Source organism: Drosophila sechellia, chromosome 2L (assembly GCF_004382195.2).
Source record: "Drosophila sechellia strain sech25 chromosome 2L, ASM438219v1, whole genome shotgun sequence".
Lineage (NCBI taxonomy): Eukaryota > Metazoa > Arthropoda > Insecta > Diptera > Drosophilidae > Drosophila > Drosophila sechellia.
In genome coordinates this window covers 6556970-6568797 of record NC_045949.1, presented here as the reverse complement: position 1 = coordinate 6568797, position 11828 = coordinate 6556970, and the positions used below count along the sequence as shown (strand labels likewise).

At 44.2% G+C, this 11828-nt stretch overlaps 4 protein-coding genes across 19 annotated transcripts; all 4 read left to right on the top strand.

The window, feature by feature from the left end:
• The first annotated feature begins 10 nt into the window (after positions 1 to 10).
• On the top strand, positions 11 to 1806 carry LOC6611426 (transcription factor TFIIIB component B'' homolog). The gene is made up of 2 exons (XM_002035934.2): positions 11 to 132; positions 196 to 1806. The coding sequence occupies exon 2, from the start codon at positions 201 to 203 to the stop codon at positions 1641 to 1643; it is 1443 nt and encodes a 480-aa protein (XP_002035970.1). The 5' UTR covers positions 11 to 132; positions 196 to 200; the 3' UTR covers positions 1644 to 1806.
• Positions 1807 to 2270: 464 nt separating this feature from the next.
• Positions 2271 to 8740, top strand: LOC6611425 (sodium/hydrogen exchanger 6). Of its 16 annotated transcripts, none has more exons than XR_004361182.1 (15): positions 2271 to 2896; positions 3757 to 3881; positions 3944 to 4129; positions 4187 to 4476; positions 4532 to 4673; positions 4834 to 5142; positions 5206 to 5317; positions 5378 to 5531; positions 5595 to 5646; positions 5885 to 5920; positions 6055 to 6251; positions 6314 to 6422; positions 6483 to 6611; positions 7319 to 7667; positions 8354 to 8416. XR_004361182.1 is itself a non-coding variant. In XM_032713813.1 (15 exons), exons 1-14 carry the CDS (start codon positions 2554 to 2556, stop codon positions 7661 to 7663), a joined length of 2202 nt encoding a protein of 733 aa, XP_032569704.1. In that variant the 5' UTR covers positions 2271 to 2553; the 3' UTR covers positions 7664 to 7667; positions 8354 to 8431. The 16 variants fall into 16 exon arrangements, 14 of the variants coding, with proteins under 14 accessions (XP_032569704.1, XP_032569703.1, XP_032569695.1 ...); XR_004361181.1 differs by lacking the exon at positions 8354 to 8416 and adding an exon at positions 7823 to 8242; XM_032713813.1 differs by having other exon boundaries at positions 7646 to 7667; positions 8354 to 8431.
• A 201-nt stretch (positions 8741 to 8941) lies between these two features.
• On the top strand, positions 8942 to 9825 carry LOC6611424 (non-structural maintenance of chromosomes element 1 homolog). The gene has a single exon (XM_002035932.2). It carries the CDS (start codon positions 9024 to 9026, stop codon positions 9729 to 9731), a length of 708 nt encoding a protein of 235 aa, XP_002035968.1. The 5' UTR covers positions 8942 to 9023; the 3' UTR covers positions 9732 to 9825.
• Positions 9826 to 9897: 72 nt separating this feature from the next.
• Positions 9898 to 11802, top strand: LOC6611423 (protein cortex). Its single transcript, XM_002035931.2, has 6 exons — positions 9898 to 10154; positions 10215 to 10346; positions 10412 to 10826; positions 10885 to 11256; positions 11315 to 11464; positions 11526 to 11802. Exons 1-6 carry the CDS (start codon positions 10035 to 10037, stop codon positions 11786 to 11788), a joined length of 1452 nt encoding a protein of 483 aa, XP_002035967.2. The 5' UTR covers positions 9898 to 10034; the 3' UTR covers positions 11789 to 11802.
• Positions 11803 to 11828: the final 26 nt, after the last annotated feature.

Below are 11828 nucleotides of genomic sequence, written 5' to 3'. Positions count from 1 at the left end.
ACTTTCGCTAGGGAACGTTTTGATCACGGAAATAAGGGAAAACCCATGTTGAAAACATTAATATAATATTTCACAGATGTCGAACTAGTTAACCAGGTTAAATTCAGTCAGTCTTGCGTAAATTTGTAAAAGGTAAGTTGGAGCACAGTTCTCTGCCAAATTGTGCTGACCTCATTCATCTATGCGTCCAATTAGCAACGATGGCCAGCTGCAATGTGCAAGCAACTCCATCCCAGGAAGAGCTGAAGCGGGCTGAGAACAACAAGAATGTGAAAAACTCCGAAGAATGTCAACCAATGGAAGACGATGTGGATGCGGTTGTCCCATCTTCGTCGGAGAGTGAGCTGCGGTCTCGCAGTTCGGGAGTCGGGCCCACTAAAATTCCGGCTCCTCTTTTCTTGGGACCCAGTGCCAGCAGCCGGATCTACCGTTCACTGATGCCCAAGGGGAAGCGACGCTCCTCCATGGAAAGTCACCAGATGGCCGACGATTCTGGCATCAATTTGGATTGCTCCACGGACGAGCAGCAGACTACGCTGTCGGCCAGACCAAGTCCAATGCTGCAGCCGATGCTCGACAGGATTCCGGACACTAGCAGCGAGATGGAGCTGCGACTGGCAGAGGAGCAGACCCTCAAGGAACTTCAACGCGTCGTCGCCGAAATGGAGGCTGATGTGGCTCTTAATAATTTGGATATCCAAAATCTACTGCCCGATGATATTGACCAGGATATACAGGTGCAATATAACGCCACTGATGTGGACCAGGATACACAGTTCCAAAATGAAGCCTCTGATGTGGATAATGTCGCCGAGTCTTCCGGACTAGATATGGAAAAGCTAACAGGAAAAGATATTCAGCAGGAAATACTTCTGAGTGAACCTGAAGAACTTCCGGCAGGAAATGTAGAGATGGTGGAAAAAGAAATTTCACAGAAAGAGGAATTTCCAGAAATAAAGGAAACTGCCGTGGAAATAGAATCTTTAAAGGAATTCGAAATTGTCCAGCATTTGGACGAAGAGCCAGTAGATGAACACCCCGAGATCGTCCAAGAGACCCCGCAATATCCTACAGAAGGAGAATCTGAGAAAACTGAACCCGAATCGGATATGGAGGAACTCGAAACGATCATTAATGAAAGTAGCGAGTCCGAAGAGGACAGGCTTGTTCGTGAACAATTCGAGAAATACCCCGAAACTCTGGAGCCCATGTTTCATCCACTGGCGGATGAGATTGTGTGCATTGACTCGGAGCCGGAACTGGCCGACCAACCCTCGCTGGAGGGGTCGGTGGAAAGCGGTCGCGAGATGGTAACTTTGGATGAACTATTTGATCCGGAGTACAACGTGCACCTAATGCGCCAGCTTCTGCAGGCCAGAATAGAAGAGAACAGCGAAATTGAAACAATTCCAGACTTTATAGAAAGTGAACAAGCGGAAGAAAAGGAGACGGAGACGGAGACGGAGCCGGAGGCGGAAATCGAGATGGAGGAGGAAATAGATCCGGACCTAAAACAAACTGGCAAGCCCTTGCCCTTGAGTTTCTTGAGGCGTATAATGAACAACAGAATCATTAAGCTTAGCTGTCCCATATTGTTCTTCAGCTTGGCTTTCAGTTTAATCTATATGATGCGCAAGGAGTAGAAGTTCACTTTTCTAGAAATGCAAATTTAATAATACGAACTTGCGGGAGCATATGTATGTTCACTACGGTATATCCTACGAAATACTTCAAAATCGCCCCACGCATTGGCATAGGGTTGCCTTAAATATCTATTTTCCAAATAAATATCCACAATATCACGGCCGCACTGTTTGTAATTTGTATAATTTGTATGTATATTTAAATTAAAGCGCCAATTACTTAACATTCTTTTCGAAACGAACCCTAGGTGGCGCGTTTGTCAGGTCAGAATGTGTAAGGCAGGGTAACAGTTATCGATAACCGATAACGCACCTGCATGTTTACTTCTGTCCGGGAATAATTTTCGGCAAATTAAGGTCGATGGTGGAATTCTGAACAAGGGGATTTATTTTTATTATATCTTTCGTTATTTTTAAAGGAATACTAAAAAATAAAAATGCTACGAAATAGAAGATCTAACAGGGAGGAACAGGTCGGGGCTACAGATCGTCGGGACAAGTCGGCGGGAATAGTTTTTGGAAACTATTAGTTTTTCATAACTATAATATTAAATACAAATATCTTCACTGAACCGCTCCTGTTCAAAGGCAGTATTTTTTCGCTGGCCGCGTGCGGTCACATTGCAGTCGCATACGGTTGTTTCCATTTGAACAAACTGTTTTTTTTTAGCGGAGTGCGCTGCTGTGAAATTTTGAAAGCTCTTTTTGGGCCCTTTAATTTTATGTAACGGCTGTGCGGCACATCCGATATCCAAGCGAAAGGAGGTCCACACACTCCCCTGGCGCCGCCTGAGCGTGGTCGTCCTGCTCCGCGCTTCTAGCACCATCACCTCCACCACCACCCCCCAACCCGTGAAACATACGCGAAAATCGATTTCGGCTGCAGGCGCAGGAAGAAACAGCAGAAAGTATGTCCCACGGCGATGTGGACCCCGAGGTAGAGATGACATCGCCCCACCGTGTTAATAGGGACGCAGGAAGTCGCCCAGGCTGGCAGACATTCGGGAAGTTACAGTGCTGGCGGAACAGCATGCTGCTCCTAGTCGGAGTTGCTTTATGCGTCCTCGTGCCTGGATGCAGCGCCACGGACACGGACATCGCGCTGGACGCCAAGGCCACGCTCAATCACCGCATCCAGAGCCTGGACCTTCTAGTCTTCGTGTTCCTGCTGGCGCTCACAGTGCTCACCATTTGGCTGTTCAAACACCATCGCGTCTCCTGGCTCCACGAGACCGGATTGGCCGTCATCTACGGTACGTTGGCAACGCAACCAGCTTTCCCTTTTGGCCATCTTTCCCTTAGCTCGAAACACTTGATTATCGGTCACCTGCCACATTCAATGCTACCTCTTTGTTGTCACCAATTTCGAATTACGCCTTTGTCCACGCCAGTCGTGACATTACGTGCGCACGTATGGGAGGCAGTAAAAGCCACCCCGGGGCAGAAGTAACATCAATATCCGTGTAAGAACCTGCACGCAACGACAGCAGAGCTAATGCATTGCGGCAAAGGTATTGTATACGAGACCTTGACGTGCTTAGTCAGTCAATATCATTGGGGTTTTCCGACCGAATGTATTTTCACTGCTGCTCGTTCATGATCGCGGCAATCTGCCGAGTACTTTGTTATTCTAACAATTTCGTTTATGTGCAGCAATAAAAGAGCAAACAAGATTTTGTTCGACTAATTGAAGCTAATGAAACAATTCAATAAAACAGGTTGGCCTGGGCGACGACAAAGCCCATCTCTGGCGTAAACTGGAAAAGATTATTTAGCATTTGCCCGGCAGGGTCAGTGAAAGCTTTTTGTTATGCGCACCTCGATTGATCATCCCCACAAATTTGTTTATCATATCACAACAGGCGGGAACATACATAAAACACTGATTCCGTCTGCAAAGTAAGCACCTTTTGAGTGGTTGCTTATTTGATAAGGATTGACTAAGCAGTTTTCTTGGCGGCTATTAGTCACACTCTCGCTTTGCGATAGGTCAGTCCAGAAAACAGTCATACTTTATTTCATTCATTCAGACCCGGCAAAATTTCATTTCATTTCAACTTATTTTCGATCCGAACTGCAGCCATAGCCAAAACTAATGTGTTTCCCATTTCAGGTTTGATTGTGGGTGCAATTATACGATATGCAGGCACCTCCGCCACACTGGTCCACATACAGGTGGAGCCTCAGGGAGTTCCAACGTACAGCGATAAGTTGCCTCCTGATACTCTTTGGTTTAGGGTAAGTCATTAATGGCTACAACGAATATATGTTAATATATTACAATTTGGATTTAATTTTAGTACCCCGTTAACCAAACAAATGGCACAAAGGCGCCCGAGGTAATAACGTATGCCTACGTGTTTCGCGGACAAGTACACGATGTGGATGAGAACGAAATCGATCTTAAGGCAACGTTCGATCCGGAGGTCTTTTTCAATATTATCCTGCCCCCAATTATTTTTTATGCGGGCTATAGCTTAAAAAAGGTGAGTTCATTGAGCTGAATTGAAAACAATTTACTGACATATTTTTTGCTTATGCAGAAATACTTCTTTCGCAACCTGGGTGCCATACTTACGTTTGCCATTGTGGGCACGACATTGTCGGCCTTCCTGATCGGAGGCTTCATGTACGGCTGTGTGAAACTGATGCCAAAGTACTTGAGTAGCAGTTTCACATTCCTGGACTCCTTATACTTTGGAGCTCTGATATCGCCCACAGATCCGCTCACCATTCTAGCCATATTCAACGACCTTCGGGTCGACGTAAACCTATATGCGCTAGTCTTGGGCGAATCTGTGCTCAACGATGCCGTGGCCATAGTCCTTAGTGGGTAAGTAGTGCTACTTTTTTTCGCTGGGGATCGGTAAAACATCATTTCTTTACAGAGCCATTCAAAATTATGGTGAACACTATTCCAGTACCGGGGACTTCGAAACTACAGCTTTTCTACGCTCGTTGAGTGACTTCTTCTCCATCTTCTTTCTATCCCTGATGATTGGCGCGGCCATGGGATGCTTGACAGCATTGATATCCTTTTCAAAGACTAACGATAAAGTATTTTATTTAAGGGGTATACATGTAAATGGTAAAATTTGAGGTAATATTTGTTACCTCAAAGTGGCATTGAAGATGTATATCTATTCCGCATTAATGACTATGCTAATGACTACCTTAACTCCCACCGCACATGACCAAATTTACTCGGGTTCGAGACTTTCCTTTGCTAGAATCCGCGCTCTTCGTGCTCATGAGCTACAGCACCTTCCTGCTGGCTGAGGCTACGGAACTTACTGGTGTGGTGGCCGTGCTCTTCTGCGGCATCTGCCAGGCTCACTACACCTACAACAACTTGTCGGAGGACTCGCGCCAAAGGACAAAACAGATCTTCGAGCTCCTAAACTTTCTGGCCGAGAACTTCATCTTTTCCTACATTGGCGTATCTATGTTCACCTTTCCCAAGCATCATTTTGACGCCGGTTTCATTATAACAGCTTTTGTAAGTTATTTTCAGCATAGAAACACTTCAAAAGGAGTGTTATTTATTTCTCTTTTTTCACAGATTTGCGCTGCCATTGGAAGAGCCGTCAATGTGTATCCCTTGTCCTGGCTGCTGAACATAAAGCGAAAGCCAAAAATTTCAACAAACTTTCAGCATATGTTGTTCTTTGCTGGCAAGTTTTTGAGTATAATGTGCCATCTATTCTTCTTAACGCATATATATTATATTACAGGACTTCGTGGCGCCATGTCCTTTGCCTTGGCCATCCGAAATACAGTGTCGGCCGAACGACAGACGATGCTGACTGCTACATCGCTGATTGTCATCTTTACGGTTGTAATTCAGGGTGGGGCTGCAAATTTCCTGCTTAATTGGTTGAAAATACCGTGAGTGCATGACGTACATTAAATGGTTTCGCTTCATTGTCACAAACTCTGTCTCGGTTGCAGCGTTGGCGTGGACGATGAGACTGAACAACTCAATAACTATCAAGTGCACAGTGTGAGTATAAAATAACACGTATATATACGTGCTTAGACCGAATTTTGCCGGGAGACTAGTAGGTTGTTAATTAAGGGATAAGAAAGGGTATTTTTCCACAAGCATGTTGGCTGCAAACACATTGCTCAATATCAAATTTCTCTTTTCCATTCTTTTAAAAGAATAATTTTTAACTCACGATTTTGTTTATTTATACATTTCTGCGCACCTTAATACATAAAACCATTTGCTAAAAAAGGTTTACAATTCAATGGACAATTCACATCCGCAGACGGTAGGTTTTGCCAATGATCATTCAATGCATTTCCGTGGTTTTAAATAATTTTCTAATTTTCCCTCGTGCATTTTTAATTTGATTAGCCCCTGTGAAAAGTAGAGCAAATATCATTTAATATAACTCTGTGTTAGTCTGATGGTTATTTGCAGGATGTGGAGGGCGGTGGGGTTAATCGCAACAAGATGCGATTGTCCGGTGGAACAGATACTAACTTGGACACGCCCGTCGATGGTCCGAATGGCAGTTTGGGCGGAGCAAGCGGCGGCCGCCGGCGCAACAGTCACGAGAAGGCCATTCTCGCTAGGATCTGGGGAAACTTTGATACCAAGTGAGTGTCAACAAGCAATCGGTATTCGGTGTCCTCTCAATCCTGCTACTTTCTATTCCAAGGTACATGAAGCCATTGCTGACGCACTCGCGACCCACTTTGCTGGAGACGCTGCCCGTTTGCTGCAATCCCATTGCCAGGTTGCTCACCACCACGCAGCAACTAACGCAGGTGAGTTGTGCTGTTCAGCAAGCAGACGACAGAATCCTGATCGACTGGGTTCCATTGCAGGATGGAAGCGAGTTCAGGCGCGTGGACTCGGACTCGGACATTTGCATAGACAATGATACCGGGAACGGTCTCAGTCAGGATGGAACCGGAGCGGCACCAGGTGTGGGGCGGCGGAACTCCCTGAGTCGCGTAAGTATTAAGTACACCGCCGATAATCACCATCTACTTGCTAGCTACCGAAATATTGAATAACCGAATGAGCGAAGCACCCCAGACACCAAAGACTAATCTAAGCGTAGCAAGCTGGCCACTAACAAAGAAACGAAAAACCTCAACAAAAAAAACTATAATCCGAAAGAATCTACACCACAGAGACTTTGGCAAAGTAGACATATTGTTGTATGAATTGGACGTGAAAATGTGATTTTTGTTTAGCGGTCTTTTGCTTTTGTATAATTTTAAATTTTGTGGTGTAAGCGGAAATGATGGAGGTCCATTAAGTTACACCCTTCAATATGGTTGACTAATTGTTTAAGTTTGTGCGACGGCAAGCGATTTCCAGTATACTATAACACCTATGTAATATTGTTTTGACTGTTAACTACTACTAAATGCATGCTTAACAAATATACTTATGTAACCAAAATGTAACAACTCTCTCGGCGATGATCTAATTTATTTATTGATTTATGCGGCATCTTTCTTTCTTTCTGTCTTTCCTTCGACCAATCGATCAATCAATCATCTAACAAACTCATGCGGACTCTATCAATTTAACTTTGGTTGCTCTAACAACAATACCAACAACTCTAACAACTAATTACAAACTGCATTCATCCTAAAAAAACAATAATCCATGTCCACCAACGGTCAATGGTAATGCCCCCAAACAAAAGTCTGTTCACTTGAACGAGGCCAATCACCTAGCAAACGAACTCAGCCTGGTTACTAACAATTTCATGTAATCCAAAGAGCGGACCCTATTTATTTTTGTATTTGATTTATTTGTTATTTATAATATTTTGTTCGATTCTGTCTACTTTTCCTTGGTAAACCCATTGTAACGAATCACAGACGGAGACCCAGACATGATTAACGTAGCCACGAGTCAGTGATATTGAAATCCGATTAACCTATGCTTCTTAGAGCACAGCAGTCAGGAATGTTCGTTTATATTGTTCACTTTTAATTTCTGTATTTTTCCTCATAATCTAATTTCTTAGATTCTAACACGCGACTAACCATGTAAGTACAAATTGAATTGCAGTTGATTTCCTCATTTTCCTAACGCCTATTGTACATAAAAGCGCATCTCAAGTCGAAAATTAACCATTACTTCATATTAATTTACAAAGTCCCAGTGTTTTCAATTTTTTGTTAATGATTTTGTTTGCTTTTAGGTTGGAGGCGATCATCGAAATGCTTACATATAAGTTCAATTAGTTGTTAGTTTTCTTTTGTTATTTATTGAATTGGTCTCATCTGAAATCGAAAATGTGAAAACTGTACAAATTAGAATATTACTTTTCAGTTTCTCCTTGTTTATGGAAATGTGATTCGGAACTCTAGTAATAAACACAAATCTAAAAGTTGTTGTGCAACTATTTAAGATCAGTAAGGGCACAGAAGCTATAAAAATGCTTTCTATCATCGAGTGACGTACACCAACACCATACCTTATAACACGATAAATTACATGCATACGAGTATATAGCCTCTTTGATTCTATTATTTTTAGAACTTGCCTCTGCAATTTACCTAGTTTTTTGTATATACATAAATATATTTATACCCAAGCCAAATTGAATGGCATAGCAAAAGTTTAAACGCATACTTATGGACATATTTCCTTTCTCTTATCTATTCGACATCGAAAAATGTGCTAACTTGTAACTTGTAATCGCCCGAAACCACAAACCAATTATATTCAGATGGAGATTCTGGAGCATGTCCAAAGTCCGGTTTCGACGAGAATCCGGCTCTTAGGATTTTACGGAAAAAAGTTATAAGGCGCAGGCACAGGCAAAAATAAACTATTTCATTTTTGATGTATTTTACACAACATAAACTTATAGCTTTTTCGTTTTAAGCAAGTTAGTGTAAATATATCGTTTCGAAAACGGACTAATTGTATTCGGTTTAGTTTTTAAGTTTCGAAGCCGATCAATTTGCTGATCTATTACATTTTCCGATATTACCTAGGAACCTATTTCTTACTATATATACGCTGTATTTAAAACAAAGCGAAGCTCTCTGAAAATATTAATTGTTGTGCTGTTAATTTTTAAGTCAAAATAAAAATAAATAAATAAAAATGAGTAATGAGTTTTTCATGAAAAGAAATTCGAAAAAAAAAGAAATTCTAGGTGTGCATTTCTTTTTAGGGGCACCAAAAGTATGATAAATTTAAACTTAATTAAGCCAAAAAATAATGCAAGTAATTTTAAAATCGGAGATCTGAAAAAAACATCGATTGACTTTTAAAAATAGTGTGACCGAAGTTTACCGCACGTCAGCATAGCTGGGCACACTGCAACGGCGCGCTTCGCAATCGAATTGTGTATATTTCGATTTGTTTTGAAACGTATTTAATAACTGGCAATGGAGTTGGTGAAACGCGGTTTCCTGCGTGCCTGCAAGAACCACAGCTTCCTCAGCTTCGAGCTGATCGATTATATCCTGGCCCCGCTGTGTGCCAACCACAAGACTACAAAGCCCGGCAGCAAGGAGGCGATTAGGGCACTGGTGGCGGAGATTAATGACACCATCAGGGACTTGGGCCAGTTGCTGGTCTTCATCAAGTATCCGGTGAAGGCCGAGGAGTACCTGGTGTACGCCAAGACGGACGCCACGCCGGACAGCGTGCCCAACACCGGGCTCACTGCCGAGGAGTGTCAGTACTTTTCGAAACTGCTGGACAAGATCGCCTCCGAGGAGGACTGTCACATAGCCTGGAATGTCGCCTACACTGATATCGTCCTGCAGGCCAGCTCGAAGCCGTTGAAGAAGAGTCGCATGCAGGAGCTGCTCCAGAAGTGGATCCAAATGGGCTACTTCATGGAGGTGGGCGAGCGAATCTACCTGGGCCCACGCAGCCTCGTCGAGCTCAGTTTCTATTTGAGCTCGAACCACGCCGGGAACATCAAGAACTGCACGCTGTGCAAGTGCCTGGTGTTGTGGGACATTCGCTGCAGTTCCTGCAACATTCAGTACCACCGCGAGTGCATCCAAACCTACTTGCAGAGACGCGATATATGCCCCTCCTGCGGCAACCTGTGGACAACTCCAATAAGACGCTCCATTGCTTAATCATTATGTCCGTGACATGTACTATAGATTTTGATACTAGAATAACAGAAGTCCGCGTTATTAACTAAATAAAGTTAAAGTAGAAAACAAACAATTTAAAGCAACCTCTTAACTTGCATTTTAAAACATCTTCATGTAAAGTATCGAGAAGTATAAGCTCCACACTTTAAAAGACAAACATTAAAGAATACCAAGTGCAGTGTTATCGAGTGTTCACTGTACTTGTAACTGTAAGTTTTTTTTGATTCCGCCTCCTCATCTGATGCCAATTTAATATGGCGCTAGCAAAACAGAAATGTTTCAATGTTCGTCGAGATGAGTGTGTGTGACAGTCCCAATAAAAATTCGAAGCTGGACAAGAAGTCCCTGACGCCCTTCAAAAAGGTGCGGCGCAAAAACTGGAAACAGGAGGCGGCCTACAAGGTAAGATGATGGACCCCAAAACAATTTGACCACCTAAGCGCCAGTTTCCCTTTCGCGCAGAGTGATACGAGCAAGGGGCAGGAGGTGTCCTATGTCGGCGAAAGGTTCATACCCAACCGATTTGAGCGGGAGAACATCGAGTTCAACCTGAAGTACATTGGCAAGCGGAAAGAGCGAGATATCCTCGAAACGGTGGGTGGAGTACTTCTGGCTATATATACTTTCCATTCTTAATTAATGGTGGCTTTTTCAATCAGGGTGTTACTTTGACCGCCAGCTACTGGCGACAGAGCGGCTTCATATCGAACATGAACCGAACCTTTGGCATCGGAGAGCGCCGTCTGTTTCAGTTTAGTAGCCAGCAGGGCACGAGATCCAGTGTGGTCGATAACGACTCCGCCGACTCGGACTGGCCATGTAATCCACGGGCGCGACCATACGCCATTCAGAATGCCACCCATGAGATGCCTGGAATATGCAGTCCCGTCGACTACAACATGATGGACTGGTCGTCCGGCGGCATGGTGGCCATGTCCTCCGGCCAGGACGTCATGCTGTGGCGCAATCTGGACGAGAGCACCATGGTCTTCAGCGTCGAGTCGCCCACTTCCCTCAAGTACTCGCCGGATGGCAAGCAGCTGGCCATCGGCTGCATGGATAGAAACTATCCAGGTATAGCAGACCCTAAGCAATACCCTTGTATCGCCCTAATCCTCCTCTTTCGTACAAGTTTTGGACCTCTGGGAGGTGAGGTCGCCTACGGAGTTCCTGGTCTCCTATCGCAAGCTGTTCTTTAAGTCCATGGGCTACATAAGTTGCATTGAGTGGTCCCACGACGGTAAGGAGGTCATCTGCGGCACTCAGTGCGGCGTCATCATTGTGCTGGCCATGCCCACGCTAAATACCCTTATACAGTTGCGTGAGCATCGACACACGGTGAAGAAAATGAAATTTGCTCCGACCCATAAGTATTTCGCATCCAGTGATACGGATGGCAAAATTTTCATCTTCGATGCGGTGCTAAAGGTTCGCCTGCTCAAGCTGGACGGCAGGTCCATAGTCTTTGACTGGCATCCGTGGACTGGAGAGGATTTAGCCGTTGGTAAGATAATGGCAGATTAAACATTAGATTATTTGCAACAAGAATATTATGTCAACAGCGGAGCGGAGCCCTGCCTCGATCTTCATCTTCAACATCCCGCGCCGACAATTTGTCGCTTCGTACAGGCGCAGGGACGACAGAATCGTTATAAAGACACTAACATTCAGCAAAATCACGGGCGAGTTGCTGGTCAACGTTATTCGGCGTGGTGAGAACTGCACTGGATCCCCAATGCTTCCTGTAAATAATGTGTCATCTGATATCTACAGATGATGCGGACCTTGCAGTGTGCGAAATTCTGGTCCTGGCCTCCTTAAACCGCGTGGTTGACTTGATGTCCCATCAGGATCGCGGCACCCTCTTCCTGATGTGGAATCCGGATGGAACGAAAATTGCCACCGGCGGACTGGACGACACCTTTTCGCTGTGGAACTTCTTTCCAACCCACAAGCGCGAGGCTATATTGAGAAAACAGGAGCAGAAGGCCAAGGACAAGTGCAGCTCTTTGAGCCTTTATAAAGGCATACGGTGAACAGAGCAGTGATTTTTAAGTGTTTATGTTTCTAGTCTTT